The sequence below is a fragment of the Salarias fasciatus genome, chromosome 23 (genome assembly GCF_902148845.1).
Source record: "Salarias fasciatus chromosome 23, fSalaFa1.1, whole genome shotgun sequence".
Lineage (NCBI taxonomy): Eukaryota > Metazoa > Chordata > Actinopteri > Blenniiformes > Blenniidae > Salarias > Salarias fasciatus.
The window spans coordinates 14167396-14185790 of record NC_043766.1 but is presented as its reverse complement, the minus strand read 5'-3'; the positions used below and the strand labels follow the sequence as shown (position 1 = coordinate 14185790).

At 42.7% G+C, this 18395-nt stretch overlaps 1 protein-coding gene across 1 annotated transcript; it reads left to right on the top strand.

Annotated features, from left to right (window-relative positions):
- Positions 1-15284: 15284 nt before the first annotated feature.
- nphs2 (NPHS2 stomatin family member, podocin) lies at positions 15285-18107 on the top strand. The gene is made up of 7 exons (XM_030083517.1): positions 15285-15603; positions 15768-15871; positions 15951-16023; positions 16513-16595; positions 16691-16950; positions 17219-17297; positions 17898-18107. Exons 1-7 carry the CDS (start codon positions 15285-15287, stop codon positions 18105-18107), a joined length of 1128 nt encoding a protein of 375 aa, XP_029939377.1.
- Positions 18108-18395: the final 288 nt, after the last annotated feature.

The window sequence follows — 18395 nt, the reverse complement described above, 5'->3', positions numbered from 1 at the left end:
CAGAGACCCAGACAAGACTGACTAAAAATGCAGTCGAGACGCAGCCAAGACCGAGACCTTAAAAAAGTGATCTTGAGACTGAGACTGGTCTCGAGTACTACAACACTACCCAGAGGATACCTCCATGGGATAATTTTGATTTATATTGATCATTTTTATGTTATTTTGTCCTCAGTGCATTTCACTATGTAGCTAATAATAAAGATTTTCAAATGGAATATTTCAGTTATTGAGATCTAGGATGTGTTATTTTAGTGTTCCCTTAATTTATTTGAGCACTGAAGTTAGTTTAACAACAGATATCTTAAAGTGCAATTATGTTTGTCATATTTCACTTCTGTTTATCTGAATATCATCTATTCATCATGGGTTTATCTGAATAAACATCCATTACGTTAAACTCTAGGCTGAGTATAACAGATGTATAACAGAAAATACCTGCAACTCCAGGTGTCGACCAAAACAGGCATTGCTCAGTTTTAGCAATGAGCTTACTTCTACACTGGGGTCGTGATGCAAAACTTTCCTTTGGGTATCTCTAAGGTTTAGTTTAGTTTAGTTTAGTTTAGTTTAGTTTATTTGTTTCTTTCGTTTAAAACAACACAAAGACAATAAACAAAAAAGATGAAAATACATCAATGTCATCAATCTAGACACTCTCTAAGACTCTCTAAGACAATCTCTAAGGTTCATTCATTCTTGAACTTAGTGTTTTATCTCAATGTATGAAGGTTGCAAAAGGTAAGGCAAGCTCATGTTGAGTAATTAACAGCACTATTATTGCACTTATTTACTGACTTACTTGCACTTACAGTACTAATTAAGCATTTCATTGTATATATTTGCAACCTGCTTCAGTTGCAGAAACAGACACAGGGCCTCGCTGCAGGGCATAAACCTTGGTCAACTGAGTAACATAAGCCTTGAAGGTCCCTACTTGTGCCTTAGCTGCCTGGAGGGCCTGTGTAGATTATCTCTGACGATCACCATGCCTCGCAAACCAAAGTTAAAAAAAAAACAAAAACATGATAAACAGTAATAAACTGAAGCAGTGAAAATCTTGAAATGAGAAAAAATACAATATACAATGTGCATCGGTACTATCACAATCCAATAAGTTAACTAAAACCTGCTTTTATGTACTCATTGGCATCTCATTTCCTCCTGGTTGAGTTCACATTTTAGGAGTTTCTGGCCTGAAGACCGAAGGACTTGCTGTGAGGTGTAGGCTCTGGGTCTATCGGGTCAGTAAAGACTGGGTCAGACATGTGTTAGGATGGACTGAAGACAGACTGGGCTTGACCAGTCGCACTATTGACTGCATATGAAAAACTGTTTAGGACCAAATGGACGATGTTCATTTGGATGCCACTGAATTTGTTCCAGTTAGCCGCAACTCATATAGACATGTTCCAAATGGGCGCGTTCATTGCAGCGACCCAGATGGAAATGTTCCATATGGGCACCTCCATCGCTCCAACATGCATTTCAGCAGAAATTTTTGTCAAACTATGATTGTTGTGTTACATTTCTCATTACCACAAAGCCCTAAAAGCACCAAGAAGCCCTAGAAGGATATGATTTAATCTTTTTTTTTTTTTTTAACTTCACTCATGGCTCTGCTGCTCCGCTAGTACCTTGTGCTGAAGTTCTCCACAGAAAGAGGTGAGTAAAGCTTATCTATGTGTTTCTTTGAGAATTATGATAAAAGTAATTGTAAAAACTATTTTTACACACACACACACACACACACACACACACACACACACACACACACACACACACACACACACACACACACACACACAAACAGGAAACTTTTTTTTAATAAACTCCAATAGTAAATGATAATAAACTAGCAATGTATATGCTTCTTTCCCTATAAATAATGTGCTGTAAACACCAGAAAAATGACATGAAATTCTCGACACCCTGTACTAGGAGGCTAACTATCGCACTCCCCCCTGTTCTGCCTAAAATATTATCTCTCATTCAGGTCATGAGCGTACCAAAAGACAAACAAAAGAAGCCTTTCCTCTTGACGGTCTGGATTTTCTTCTCAGCTGTAAACCAACGGCATCACATCTTCTTGCTTCATTCAACACACAGATGCTCTGCTGCTGTCTTCTGCTAATTCGGCTGCAACCACATTACTCTTGCCCTTAATATGGTTTATCCAGAGTCTGACCCCCAAACCCTCACCCTCCTCCACTCATACAAACACCCTAATGGAGCTGGAAATAAGCCATGGCCTGAAGTCTTTGTGTGCCACTGCGCTTTGCATTGTCTTGGTGTTACTAAATGAGTGCTGTTTGATTTTGTGCACAAATGGTGAGAGCATAAGCACACTATAAAGGCACAGATTTGAGAAATTCTATTTTAGAAAAATGTAAGACATCTGAATTTCTTTTGAGCAGTATTTTTTGGAATATATATGGACGACACTTATATATTGCTTTTTATACTGCAATAACGGAGCCCAAAGCACTCAACACGGCATTATCACATTTGCCCATTCACATGCAGGTGGCTGCCATGCAAGGCGCTCAATCCGTCCTCTAGGAGCAGTTAAGGGTTCAGTGTCTTGCTCAAGGACAACTCGGCATATGGACAGGGGGAGATTGAGAATCGAATCAACAGCCTCCCAATTGTAAGAGGACTGCTCTACCAATATACAGTATTTGAGGTTTTAATTGTACAGTCTGAGAGTCACGGGTTATTTACTGTTCTATGAAGAAGTTTGGGTTTTTTCGAAGGAACGCCTCCTGAGCCGTACTTAGCCCATGGCAGCAGTCAAAGATATTCAACCATTGAGAACCTCTGGATCACCAAATTGAAGTGAATTTATAAAATTAAACTGTTTCAATTTACGCGTTATTAGTAATTCATCTTCTGTTCATGGTTCTGAACAGATGATAATGAAAACACCCCAAGAGATCACCACAGTAAGTTGGTGTTTTCTGGTCCATCACAAAAGTTAGATATTATTTTTTTCTAACATAACCCCCCCACAATTTATTATAATGATGTGAGCTTATTCCTGTTGTCCAGCCGTCAGCGTAGTCTGTGTGGCAGTGTTCCCCTTTTGTTCTGTGTCTCATTCCTAGATCTGGTTCCCATGGTGGTCCCCTTAGTCTGCCTGGCCTTTCTGTGTTACTCCCTGCCTTCTGGGCCATGTGTGTGAGTGTCTCTATGTGCCTCCTTCTTGTCTCCCATCCTCTCTGTGGTCTTGACTTTTCCTGTTTCCCTCACCTCACCTCAACTCACTCCTTCAATCTTTCAACTTGTCCAATCATCATTTCCCTTGTGATTCACCAGCCTCATGTGTTGCACCTGTGTCTCTCTATTTAAGCCCTGCTCTCCCTGTGCGTGGTTGTTGGCTTATTGGATGTGGATGCTGCGTCAGTGTGTGTTGGTACCGGTTTTCTCTGTGTTCCTCGTGTGACTATATAAAGGAGTTTTCATTCATTCTGGGTGCCTGTTTTTGAGTCCTTCCACCGACCCTGACAGCATCTCTTGCTTCCTTTGCTCACTGCTGTGAGCTGTGCTACTCGGAATCAGCGTGGTGGTGCCATCTCATCTTCTCCTTGTGTGTTTCAGTAGTTCTGTCTGAATAACATCTTGGTTACTTATGAGCTGTAGAGCCACATGGGAGGTCAAGAAGTCAAGAAAATAAGATCCAATATCAATAAATAACTCCTCTCATCTCTTGTCTGGGAGGAATTCCAGTCCTTTAAAGGGTGACAGTCATTCCTTATGCCATTTCCGCTATCCATTTTGGTGGGAATAACCAAACACCCTGTGCTTAAAAACTCTATCATCCCTGGATCAGTGTCTTCTGTGACGGCTATGAAGCGAACCGCAGCCACGACTGCAGTCTTGAGGTTGCTGGACAGACCTGTCCCACTGACACTCCGCCTCTCTTGATCTGTGGTGTTGATCAAGAGGCAAACGATCCCTGTAGAAGTGATGAGAGTAGTGATCTCTATAGTCCGGTCTGTCAGCAGCAATCTCAGTCATGCTCCTTACTTCTGTCTCAAAGTGTCCCGCCCTATATCTGCAACAAAAACAACAACAACAACAACAACAACAACAACAACAACAACAAACAAAAAACATATGAGCAATGCTTTCTGTCACAGCTCAAATATGGGAAAACTGTGATATAATCCCACCCTTCACTTCCTTTTGTGAAGAGAAACTGACCTAAAATTAGCTTTGGTTTGATGTTAATGTGAATGTATATTTCAAAACTGGCAACAAATATTTTATGCGCTGATGAAAAATTAATGTATTCATTTAAATAATTTGAAATATTTCTTTATCAAGGTTAAACAATGAGTTTGACTTCTAAGTCAGAGCATAAGCATATAAACCAGTGGAAATATTAAGGGGTGGATCTAGAGAAACTCAGAAATTACAAACAAGGAGTTGAACTTGAAGGCAGTCTGCTATTGATGTCTCTCGTAAACATATTGATTACTGTGTGGAAATAAACTTTTTGTGTATTTATTCATCAAGATAGATATTACTTTCCAAATTAATTCAATATGACGCAGACGCTTAATTGACTTAATTTTGCGCTGTTAACATTAATATAAGACATTTCATGATTGAATTATTCTCTTGCAGATTGACACTGGTGGTTCACTCCCAGAGCAACACTATTTTAACATTGTTGATTTTCACATGGTGAAACATATAATTCAGTTTACCGCAGAAAATACAAAAACATCCCCAAAATGAAATCAGGCTGTAATCAAACTACCCCTACACTTCCTGTTTAAATTAACTGACTTTAATTTCTACATTTTCTCTTTTCCTCCATCTCAGAGTCTCAACACTTTATCAATGTGGCCATCATGGAGTGCTTATCCCTCACTGTCTTTATCCAGCCTCAGAGGCAAAGCAGCCCCAACCATTGTTTTCGTCTTCACCACATCTCTCTTTTGACATTTTCTTCCACTCGATGATGCCCTCAGGATGGCCGCCTTTGAAACAAAAGTCAAGATCAGGATGCTGATCAGCTGCAGGCATGACTATGATGCAGCCATGCTGCATTTTCTGCAGTCTTTAGCTTCAATGAACTCGCCTCAACACCGGATCCACATTAAAATATAAGAAACTAGAAATTGGCTCTCAGAGAGCACAGACCTCCGCCACAGCTCAAATCAGTCACCAACAACAATAGGAACACCATATATAATAAAACAACATTGTGATCGGGGGTGTGATCGGAGCGGAGCGCTGCTTCCGCGCGCAGCGCGTCCTGTGTGAATCAGGTGTTTGTCCCCCCCTGTCGACGGGCCTGCCCAACTATGTGAAAGACTGCCCTATCTCTCAATGATAAAGAATCCTTAAAAAAAATTCCTGGATCCAGACAGTGATTCGGATCATCACCAAAATCTAATGGATTCTAAGTCAGCCCAAGACCCATCTTTCCACAAAGTTTCATTGCAATCCGTCCATTACTTTTTCCGTAATGTTGCTAACAAACCAACAAACCAACAAACGAACGTGATTACATAACCTCCTGGCGGAGGTAATCATTTCAAAGAAACACATATGCAGGATAGACTTGCCAAAAAATCTTTCAAAGAATTTTTTTTTTGTTTATGTGTCACTGTAAGCAAAGCCCCTGGAAATACAGAACCTTCAAGAACCCACCACCAGGAGATTAAACAGCTACGTTTGTCAGGAAACTTTGTATCTACGAATTACAGACTCACAATTGTGTAATTCCAGAAAGTAATGAAGGTGCACTTTGTGGTGGGAGAAATTATTAACAGGACCTGGGGGTGTGTACTACTGCCATTACAGCTTGCACCATCCTCTTAGCTATAGCATCACAGCTGTACTCATATGTTCAAAATAACAAAGTGTGTTATGAAACGTTTAGATCTTTGAAATGTGATTGATCCCAAAAGCCTCCATTTCATCATGGCTTTCACGACAACCTGCAATGAACTTGATTTCATCTTTAAAACCAACCTGTCTTTCAAATCCTGGAAGAAATGGGGAAAAAAATGTTGATGGAGACCTACAAATTGTCTGTTATACTAGATTAAAGAGGACATGATAGGTTAGGAGAGCACTGTCTCCAGAAACAAATAAAAGATAGTGTATTAGTTACCGAATGACACCAAGCCTGCTCTTCTTGTTATTTCATCTGTGACTTGAACGAAAGTGCTTGATTGTCCATGTAAAAATACAGTGAAAGGCAGATTAAAACCTCTGTATAATGGAAAGCGAACAAAACAAGGTACCTCTGACAGTGTAGCCTACTAAAAAAGTATTGGTGTGGAAAGAGTCACTTCACCCACATTTCAGTTAAACGTATTTTACACTTGTTATTCTTTTTTTTAAAACACATGGTTTACCATATATCTGTGTGCATGTTTATTTGAAAAAAAAATTGCCAGAAAATATGAATAGGATTATGTGATAAATGTTACTTATTGTGTTGTATTTATTTATTTATTTATTTATTTATTTATTCATTTATTTACCTCTCATTTTGTTTGGGTAGGGGGTGAATGCAAACGAGAAGACATCACAAGGTTAAGCTTCAAACTGTGGAATGGTACGTGAGCTCACTCTAGTGGCTTACAGTGGAAAGTCATGTTTTGTGTTTTCATGTTAGACAATATCTATAGACCTGCAACTTATAATATATATTTTGGGTTGTCCATGAACCACATCCTCTTTTAAAGCCTCCAAAAAGTATGTTTCTGTTTCAAAATCTTTAGATGTGAAAAATCATATCTGGGTGACAGCTCCAGTGAGCTGAGGAAATGCAGTGTTGCAGTGATCATTTTAAATTTGTGATTTTGTATAAAGAAAGTTTCACAAAACAGGAGCCCCATGAAGACCTTGTCATAACTTCATCCTCTGATATTAACATATTTTCCCATGCAGGCACAATGACAGTGACGAGCATCTGACTGGTTGAGAGTGTTTTTGTGAGGTTGATGCAATGATTTCTACTGTCACCTCCCCTGCCAGGTGCATGTGGGGTAGATCATTTGACTGTCAATAGAATCAATGAATATTGACAAAGCCACACTGTTTCAGAGGCAAATCTTCACCAAATATCTTTGAATTAATACAAGAGCAGCAAAGAGCATTTTGATATGCACCCACTGAGACATAATCATCTGGGATTGTTTAAAACTGACTTCTAGATATTCATTTTAACTGGTGCACTTCTAAATGAGCTAAAGGGAGAAATGCTTTAATTTATATATTGACTGACCAAATGACTTCTAAATGATCTGTAAAAAGCTAAACTGATAACAGGAGACACTAATTGGTTCAGAAAATTCTGAATGAACAAATAATGTAATCATGTATTTCATAAACTTTGATGCACTTGACAAATTTTTACAGAATTCTTATCTATAACTTTTTTTTTTTTTTTTTTCCCTTGTCCTGTTCGGCAGCTGGGGCGTGCAATATTGTATGATTGTAGCCTTTTACTATCCGAACAGATTTTAATATTAGCAGCAGGAGGAGACTGAGTCTCCTCCTGCTGCTGCCTTTATTTAAAGCTGGCATCCGGCATGGCTGCCGGACAGGACCGGGACGGAAATGCTCAGAGAGCAGGGACAGAAAGAGAGGAAGATAAAGAGAGGGAGAACGGGGGGGCGCACAACCTATGTACAAAGTCACAATACAAAACAGTGTTGTCGACGCACCACACGCAACCTAGAACAATCCCAAACCCCAATCTAGACAACACCAAAACAGAGCCGACAACCAACACAGAAAATTACAGAACCATACATACATTTTTTTTTTTTGTTTTTTTTTTTTTTGTTTTTTTTTTCCGAACCATATTAATGAACAGACCAGGCCACAAAAATAAAAGGAGGTGTAGGGGAGGAAGGAAATGCAAGGACACCACAAACCCTTTTTTTTTTTTTTTTTTTGAATATAGCTAGTCGTAACTAGTAGTAAACTCGGGGCGTGCATCAAGAGAGGTCTGCTACAGATCACCATTATTCTAACCACCACAAGAAGACAAGGTAACCGAGTATGTGAAGAGTAATTAAAGATCAACGTGATCATGTGAATATGATGGTGACAGTGATGGTGATAGTGATCATGCATATATGACCTCTGACCTCTGAGAAGGCCAGAAGCAGGCCAGAGAGGCCCTCAGAGCCCAGACAGCCGGCGGACATCACAGAGCCCGGATCCAAGCCGCCCCCCCAGGCAGACGTCCACGCTCCGGTCCAGAAACGGGGCAGAGGAGAGCCCCGGCCGGGGACCCCGGCAGTCCCGGGGCCCGGGCCCCGCGGAGCCACGACCGGCAGGAGCCGGTCCACCCCGGGCGCCGGACGCCCGGGGCGGGCAGGGCCGAGAGCCCAAGGCCCAAGAGCCCAGGAGCCGACCCCCCACCCAGGCGGAGGGCCATGACCCACCCGGGAGAACCAGCCCACACGGGCGGCTACCCACCCCAGGCCAGTACACCCCCCAGTGCTCCGGCCACGCACCCCGAGATCCAGGGCATCACCCCCCCCACCCCCACCCCACGACCCCCACCCGGAACCCACCCCCCCCCGTCCACCGCCCGGCCCACCCCTCCCACCCCCTGTCCTCTCCCGCCTCACTCCCCCCCCGCCCCAACCCAACACTCATACTGACACACACACATGCACACACGCACACACACGACCACTCATCCCTAAACCAAACGCACACACACACACTCACATTCCAACACACTCACACACTCTCACGCACACGCTAACAAGCACGCACACACACACACACACACACACACACACACACACACACACACACACACACACACACACACACACACACACACACAGAGTCCATCCTACCCCAAACACACTCACATTCCCGCGTCATCCAACTGTCACATCCTGTGGGAGACCCCCCCGGAAGGCAAGGGAACACCGAACCCCACATCCAGGACCCCCCACCACCCACAACTGCCGCCCCCACCTCCCCACCCCACCGCCGCAGACAGGTATGCACCCCCCAGAGCCAGCAGCCCCCCAAACCACAGCCGCTCCAAACCCCCGGCCTGTGGGGAAAACAACAGCCCCCCCCGCCCTCCCCCCCACCAGAAGGAATCCGGAAACGGGGGCGCAGAAGACCCCATTGCCCCCCCCCCCCCCCCCCCCCCCCCCCCCCCCCGTCTCGTGAGTGTTGATGGAGTATATGTTGTTTGCGATTAAAATTTGAGGGGCAGTAACCACACCATGCCGCGAGTGAGGCCAAACGAGCAGTCTCATCTACCTGAACAGCCCCACCCCCGACACAGCGCGCCAAGACCCCCCGACGTGTGTGTTTGTATGTATTTGGTTGTGTTAGATGACTAAGTGCAATTAAGACTGAGAGGCGAGCCACCGAAGCGTGCAGTGATTGGGGCCACTTAGATGGCCCCCTCCACCACACCCAACTTGATAAGCCCGCCTCCCAAAGCCCTACGTGTGTGTGCATGAGAGCGGGGGGAGAGGGGGTCCGGGGATGCCGCAGCACCCCCGCCACCCAGGAGCCCCCCGATGAAGGACAGGGCCAGGAGCGCCACCCCCCCCCCCCCCCCCCCCCCCCCCCCCCCTTCCCCAGGACCAGGGCGGACAGCAACCATGGCCAGAGAGCCACCGACCCAAGAAGCACACACCCATCATGCATCAGGAGGAGTGAAGGTGAGGACAGACAGGGGGCAGCAGAAGGACCCAGACCCAGGGCCCACCGCCCCCAGGCCCACCGGGGCCCCCCCCCACAGGACACCGCACTCTCTCATACATAGCTCCTATCGCCCACACATATACACCCACACGTACAGACATACATACATACTTACAGATACACACCCTCACACACATACATACCCCGTTCACAGATACATACCCACACACACATACACACTTACACATACATAGTCACACACATACACATACATATCCAGATACACACCCACACACTCTCATACACCTACATAAATACCCACACATACAAAAACATATATACATACTCACACATACACACCCACACACATATACACATACACGTACACGCACCTTCCTCAACCCCCTAACCCCCACAGCCCACCACCCCCCTATCTACCCCCTCATCCGCCCCGCCCCGTCCCCCACCCCCCACCCACCTCCCCCCGCCACCCCCCACCCATCCACCCCACCCCCCTGCCCCCCACCACCACAACCACCCGCCCCGATGCCCTGGATTCCGGGGCAGCAACCAGACACCAGGGCGTGCACCGACCCAGGCCGCGGCAGCACGCCCGAGCCGACCGGCCCCCCCAGCCAGGTCGAGCCCCCCACCCTCACGGAAGGAGAGAGCCCCCAGGCACCAGGGCCCAGGGCTCCCAGCCACACCCGCCCCAGGACACCCCGGCCGCCCGGACATGAACCGGCACCCGCCGACCCCGGCCCCCCGGGGCCCCCGCCCCACCGCCGCCAGACAGCCCCAACAACCGGCGGCCCCCCCACCCCCAATCCAAACCGAACACGAAGACAGCCCCCAGCGAAGTAGCCCAGATCCCGACCCCAAGACAGTGCCAACCACCCGCAGCCATCAGGCCCCCCCCACCAACCACCGACCCTCAAAGAGGAGAGGCCCTCATCTTCCCCTTACATTAAGTGATGGAGCTGATCACAGGGGACCAGAGAGAACCAGATTCAGCTGATTGATCCTCTGAACAGACAGACATCGTCTCCAAGCTGATATGATCTAATAGAAGATTCTTGAACTGCCTGTTACTCAGATTATTTCTGGATTTCCAATTTACAAGGATAGTTTTCTTTGCGATGCACAAGATGGTGAGAACCATGTAGACAGAGTTTATCGACATGTTAATTTCACCCAGATCACCTAAAAGGCACAGTGTGGGAGTTGCAGGGATATTGCATGTGAACCATGTTGACAGGTCTTCACACACCTGAAGCCAGAACCTCTGCACTGGTGTGCAGGACCACAAGGCATGGAGGTAGTTGTCAGTCATGTTATCATTGCAATGTGAACAGATATCAGATTGTGATAGACCCATCTGGAACATCCTTCGTCCTGTGTAATGAATTCTATGCAGAATTTTGAATTGTATTAGTTGTATATTTGAATTCTTTGTCATTTTGAAAGTATTTAAACATATTTGTGACCACGCATTTTGGTCAAAGTTGTTAGATAAGTCAGCCTCCCATTTTAAGGTCGGAAGGAAGATTTCATCTTCTACCTTTGATAATATTTTATATATCTTTGATAGCAACTTTGGGGAACTGAGATTTAAGAATTCTTCGACCCCGAGAGGTAGCTGTCCCTGCAGTTGATTAAAGGTATACTTTTTACCTATGATAGATTTAAGTTGATGATATTCTAAAAATGCTGTGCTGCTGATTCCATATTGTGAGGTGAGAGTATTGAATGATAGAAAGTTGCCATTTTCAATGATATGTTCAAGCTGGCTAATTCCTTTATTTCTCCACTGAGTGAAGTTGATCATCTTTTTGTTTTGCAGGATGTCCGGGTTGTTCCAGATGGGTGTGAGTTTACACGGGATCAGAGAAGATTTGGTTAGCTTTAGAAAGTCCCACCAAGCCATTAAAGAGGAACTGATGTTGACACTTTTAAAACACCGATGGGATTTGATGGTGGGACTGATGAATGGCAGGTCAGAGATGACTAGATCCTCACATAATGCTTGCTCTACATCCAGCCATGGCTCATCTAAATTGTTCGGTTTAAGCCATTTGGAGATATATTGCAGCTTGCTGGCTATGAAGTAATTACTGAAGTTAGGCAAGTCTAGTCCACCTCTGTCTTTAGTCTGTTGTAACGTCTTTAAACTGATACGTGATGGTTTATTTTTCCAGAGAAATTTAGATATGTATGAGTCCAGTGATTTGAACCAGCCAGACGATGGTTTGGTTGGTATCATTGAAAATAAATAGTTAACCTTAGGTAAAGTCATCATTTTAATGGTGGCAACCCTCCCCATAAGAGATATAGGTAAGCGTCTCCACCGTAAGAGGTCATCCTCTGTTGATTTCAGTAACGGAACGTAATTTAGTTTTAAAAGTTCTGATATCCTTGGAGAAATGTTTATGCCTAAATATCTAATGTTTCCAGACTGGATTGTAGCATTGGGTATACTTTGTAAATCACAGTTTATAGGCATGGCTGTAGTCTTAGACCAGTTGATAGAATAGTCAGATATTAGTGAAAATTTGTCAATAAGTGTGATTGTCCGGGAGATAGAAGATGGAGAGTTCTGCAGGAAAAGCAATACATCATCTGCATAAAGACTTATTTTATGTTCTATCTTATTGTTAGCCAGGATCCCTCTGATGTCTTTATTTTGTCTTATAGCAGCTGCCAGAGGTTCGATAAAGATGGCAAACAGTGAGGGAGAGAGTGGACAGCCCTGTCTGGTTCCTCGCTGCAAACAGAAGCTTGGAGAAGTCTGCTCGTTAGTCTTCACACATGCAGCTGGGTTGTTATATAAGATTTTAATCCAATCTATGAAAGACGTTCCAAACCCAAATTTGGTTAATATTCCAAATAGAAATTTCCAATTTACTCGATCAAAAGCTTTTTCAGCATCTAAAGAGATAATTATGGATTCTAGATTATGTATTGTAGAGTAATCTATTATATTAATTAATCTGCGCATGTTAGTGGATGAATGTCTACCTTTAATGAACCCTGTTTGGTCAGGATGTATTATGAGCGGGGTTATCTTTTCTATTCTTCTGGATAGGGCTTTGCTGATTATTTTGAGATCTACATTTATTAATGAAATAGGACGATAACTGGACGGAAGTGTGGGGTCTTTCCCTGGTTTAAGTATTAAAGTTATTTTGGCTAAGTTCATATTTGAGGGTACTGTTCGTTTATTTTTTATTTCCATTACCATTTTATGAAAAGTGGGAGCCAACATGGTCCAGAATTCTTTATAGAATTCTGCTGGATAGCCATCTGGACCTGGAGCTTTATTGTTGGGCATATCCTGCAGAGATTTATGGAGTTCATCCACTGAAAGAGGAGAATCCAACACTATTCTATTTTCATCTTTCAATTTTGGAAGGTTAATATCATTAAAAAAAGTATTAATTTCCTCATCTGTTGTGTCTATTTGTGATCGGTATAATCCTTGATAGAAATCTCTAAAGATATTATTGATCTTGTCTGGGTCATGGCTTATCTATAACTTTAAGTCTTGTGTTCAATGGTCACATGACTGATTGATAATCTGCTGCTCTTGAGGCAAAAACCTTCAAAAAGGTAAAAGGTTTCATGATTTTGTTTGTTGTAATCATTCTTTAAATCACATGTCATAAGCTGTGTTTTAATTTCTACCAAGATATGGAGTTGTGCTCCTGCAGCAAAGCCACAGGCAATATTATTTTACAGAAGTATATGTTCCACTTGTTATTATTGTTTTATCTATTTCTATAACTGCCTCATAGACATACACTTTAAACCAGGGTGAAATGTGTCCTTTCTTAGCTTGTCCTTCAGCTCCTTACTGATGCTGCCAGCAGCTCCATTCCACACAATTTGCTGACCAAGTATAACTCCCAGCTGATCCAAGATTTCAGTAAGAAAACACAGCTGGACTTACAAAGCATTATATTTTTTCTTAACATTTCAGGGTCATATTTAAGTGTATATTTACTGTTTTTTAATAAATAAAAAATATTGCTCAATAAACACATTCAAAATACCTGACCAGTCAAGACTCTCATGTTTGTCAAAGAACTTTCTTCAAACCAGTTTGTTCATCTGATTCAGCATTTTATGTTATGCGGCAATTTGTGTAAGTCCTACAATGTAGTGTTTGATATCAGGTTGCAGATTGCAGTGGCACCAACTACGTTTTTTTTTTCAAATCAGAATAAACCTTGAGGATAAACTTTAGGGCAGAATTGGTTCAAAGCACTAAATTTTTATCACTGCAACTTCAATTGAACGCATGGAAGCAGATGAGCATAATTTCTATATGTGAATATAGTGTATATAAACTCAACAACTATACATCACCGGGCCCTATGACCTTGTGGGCCCTGGGGCGACCGCCCCCTTGCCCCCACTCTGGCTCCGCTACAGACTGAGCCTCATGCTGAAGGGTGATGATGTCTGATGCTGTCACGAGTCTCCTCTTTTGCATTGAACCCTCATTTAAAGAGAACAGGAAACCAAAAGTATTTGGACTCTAGTTCAACCAACCTAACTGGAACCTGGAAAAATTAAAGCAACTGAGATTACAAACATTAACTTCATCTTATGAAGCAGATGCAAACTGAATACAGACTACAAAAAAAATTAGCAGACATTGTTATGTTCTTAATTAACCTTAACCTGTAAGGTTCAGTCAAGCCCCTACAATGACCTTGAATGATAAAAAAAAATTAAATAAATAATAATAATAAATAAAAAAGCCAAAGAATTTAAGTAACCGTTTAGTTAATTGGCATTGCAATGTTTACTAATGGTCATGTGAGGGATATACTTTCTCACCTTGCTTGTTCAACTTGGTGTCTGCATGTATCCCAAGAAATATTCAGTAAAGTAATTAAGGACTGAGGAGGGAGGGAACACTACATCAACGCTTCAAAGCTTGAGTCTGCACATTCCCACCCAAACATACAGTGACTCCCTGAACTTCACTCTACCTTCTTCACAATTCAAGTGGTGTAGATTATTTCTTATTTTAACTGTAAATATTGCTAAATTATTTGAATTAGTGTAGATTAAAAAACAATACAAGGAAACACATAGTAAAGATTTCCAGTGAAATTAATACAAATCTTTAACAAACATCTATTTAGATGTTATGTCTTTCTTTCTTTTTCTTTCTTTATGTTTTTTAAATGTTTGAAATAAAGCTTCTACTTGTAAAACAAGTGTTGCAAAATGTTTATTCTTTTTTAATTGAACTTGTAAAAAAACTGAATATGGAATTCAGCATTGTAGCAATTGTGACGTTTTCGCTGTTTCAGACATATCATGTATCCAAGCATATCAGTTCCTTAAAGTTATTTTACAGCAGTGCCTTGACAGTATACAATGAAGGTCATTCCTGCATAAGTTCACTGAGATTGTCATTATCAGCAGTCAGTACCATAAGTGACACTCCCACTGCCTTCCTACTCCCACGTTCAAGCAATCCGCCTGATTCATTCTCGCTTCGTGAACAAGGAATGCAGACTCCACCAGCAGACCTTCACCCACATAAAACAACTTGTCGATCTTCTGATTTGTTTTGTTAAAAATGAAATTCCATTGCTCCTATGGTACTCACTGCTGAACCTCCAGCCAGCATGCAAAGGTCCTTTGACGTCCAAATCAGCCACCCACTGCCCAGGAGGGAGAAGGAAACTGATACATCCCCAAAGAATCCACGCCAGAGGGCTCCTAAGTCAAGTCGCTATCCAGAAGCCCAAGGGAGGAAAGGTCGGAGGCAAAAGGAGAAGCCAGAGATGAAGGAGGTGAAGATGGAACAGGACAAAGAACTGAAGTTGAAACCCACTGTGGTGGACATTGATAGTGTGCGAGACGAAGTCAAAGAGGAAACTCTGAGACTCCTGGAAGCAGCAGAGCAGGAAGACGGTGAGTCTGAGTGTCAGGAGTCTCTGGTATCTGTAGTATGCAAATATCTCAAGTAATGGAAGGCAGCGTTGAAATTCATTCTCATCCATTTCAAGGAAGTTTCATTGCAGAGCACTAGTGCAATTGTTACATTTATTTTCAATAAGTGATGTGCATTTCTGCAGGTCTGAAGCGCAAAAACCTGGATGTCTTTGAGTGGCTGCTGATGGTCATTGCCTTGGTTCTAGTGCTCCTTTTTCTCCCTGTTTCCATCTGGTTCTGCATCAAAGTAAAATCTGCACCTCTAATCGAACGCCTTAGCTCAAATCACATGCACACACACACTGACTGTTGGAACTGTTTTACAGATTGTGAGGGAACACGAGAGAGCCGTAATCTTCAGACTGGGGCACTTACTTTGTGGAAGGCCGAGGGGTCCAGGTTGGATGAGTTTCATGTTGATTTTTGTTCATTTGTTTGTTTTTGTTTTTAACAGCTGTTGACTGTGGCTTTATTTTTTTTAAAATTTGTAACTTGTCATTTATGAAAGTTCACTGGGGGATTTTGAAGCATTTTGAAGGGTAGATATTGAGTCTTATGCCAGCTGGAGTGGCCATTTTATTTAAATTATCAAGTTTCTTTCAAATTAAGTGATTCAATTAATGAAGATTTTCTAAAGGTTTTCATTAAATGAAATGTGTTCATTTCTGTCTTTCTTTCTGTTTTGTGGCTTTAATCAAATTCATAAATACATGAAATTGATGTGAGTTCCACTCATTGTGTTGTTTGGAGGAATATTCAACTGCAACGTTCCTAAATTAAAGTCAAAAATGACAATCAACCGAAAGGAGGAAACAGACTATATATCACATCTGATTGAATTGTAATCACCAGCATCTAATATAGTATGTCTTTTCCTTCTTTCTGCAGGCCTGCTGTTCTATCTTCCTCTACTTGATGTGTGCCACATAGTCGACGTCCGTCTGAAAATGCTCCGGGTCTCTCCTCATGGGGTACAGAACTATTTGTTTTGGGGAACACTGAAAGCTCAAATATTGTGAAAACCAAAATGAGACAGACTGGTGTTTTCTTGAATGTTTGCTTACAGGTTGTAACAAAGGATCTGGTGAGACCAGAGCTGAGCGCTGTATGCTTCTACCAGATAGAGAACCTGGCTCTGTGCAGTGCAGCGCTATCCAGTCTGACCATGGTGCTGCAGAGTCTTGTCCAAGCAGCCATCAGGGACATTTTTGCCCAGCATACATTCATCTACACCCTGCAGCACAGGCGGAGAATCGGAGAGCAAATACGAACAACAGTTGATGCTGTTGCATGTCGCTGGGGCATCAGGGTGGAGAGAGCCGACATGTAAGATATCAAAGGCCTATGTTGTCTTTATTTTAGTATTAATTGTAATAGATGTGTTGTTGATGTCTTCATATACCGTTCACTAATAAAATAAACTTGTAGAGTAGGTCTGCAGTTCTACAGAAAGATGTACCACTTCCAAGACAGGCTCTCTGCTCCCAAAGATGTTTCCTGTTAAACAGCAAAGAGGAATACTGCTAGATTTGTGGTGCGCTGTGGTGGTCTTGCTGACCAGGCTGCTTTGTGCTTGTGTTTGATTTTCTGTCAGAGATGAGCTCAGTTTTCCTGTGGAGTTACAACAGACTGCCTTTGCTGAGGCTGAGTCCAGGAGACAACAGCAGGCTGGAGTGAGTGACCATACAAGTTATTTATAAATTATTCATAATTTAACCACATTCATGGAACAATTCTAAGGTGGATCAAAGTTTAAAACTGAACGATACTAACAATATTCAAGGGCTGAGTTAATTCTACAAAAACAGGATGATTTCCATGTCCTCTGAAAGGGTTTGTACTTGGGATGCATTGATTCCAATACCATTATTGGGTGTTTGCTAAATACTACATGGAGCCCTGGCGTGAAAAAGCTCACCGATACAAACGGCCAATTGTTACAACCAGAATTACCCAGGTTGGGATTAATAAAGTAACTCTCCACTCTATGCTACTCTACTCTACTCTACTCTACTCTAGTCTATGTGATGTTATGCATTCGCAACATCGCCCACAGGTACAAATTATGTCAGCGGTGTCTAACTAAAGGCAGACTGTAAACTATACATAGCCTTCACACACCATTTGGTACAGAGTATGAATTAGGCTTTATAGCATTTAACAAGTAATTGTGTCGTAAGTAGTTAAATATTAGTATTCATACTGGTCAAACTGGTATTGGTGCATCCCTACTTTACACAGAAAGCAAACTGAGATGTGTTTTTATCCTTCAGGTAAAAGCAACAGAGAGCGAGATCGCTGCCTGGGAAGGCTTTCGGGCGTCTCTTCGCTTTCTCCACCCTGCTCTGGTCCTTCCTCTCCCTCCAGATCTTCTCAACCTGAACACTGACGTCTCTTCTCTGCCACCGCCTCCACCTCCTGCTGTGGATACAGAGGAAGGGATGACCATGGGGGAGTCAGAGACAGACTCGCCAATGATGTGACAGACTGCTAAAGAATGCATTGTAAACTATCACTGTTTATCTATAACATGTGGGCTAAATACATGACGATAATCCAAGTAGAACATTTTTGTTTGGGCTTTAGTGGTGAAGTGCTGGTAAGCTGCACATTTTAAATGTCTCCCAACTCTAAGATAAAAAATAGTAATTAATGGCTTGTTTGAAGACTTTCTGCAAGCAGTCATTTCTGACCAGAGGCAGAGCGTGGGTCTCAGTACAGAGGGGGCGGAGCATTCTCTATGGGCCCTTATGATAGTAATTTTACCATTC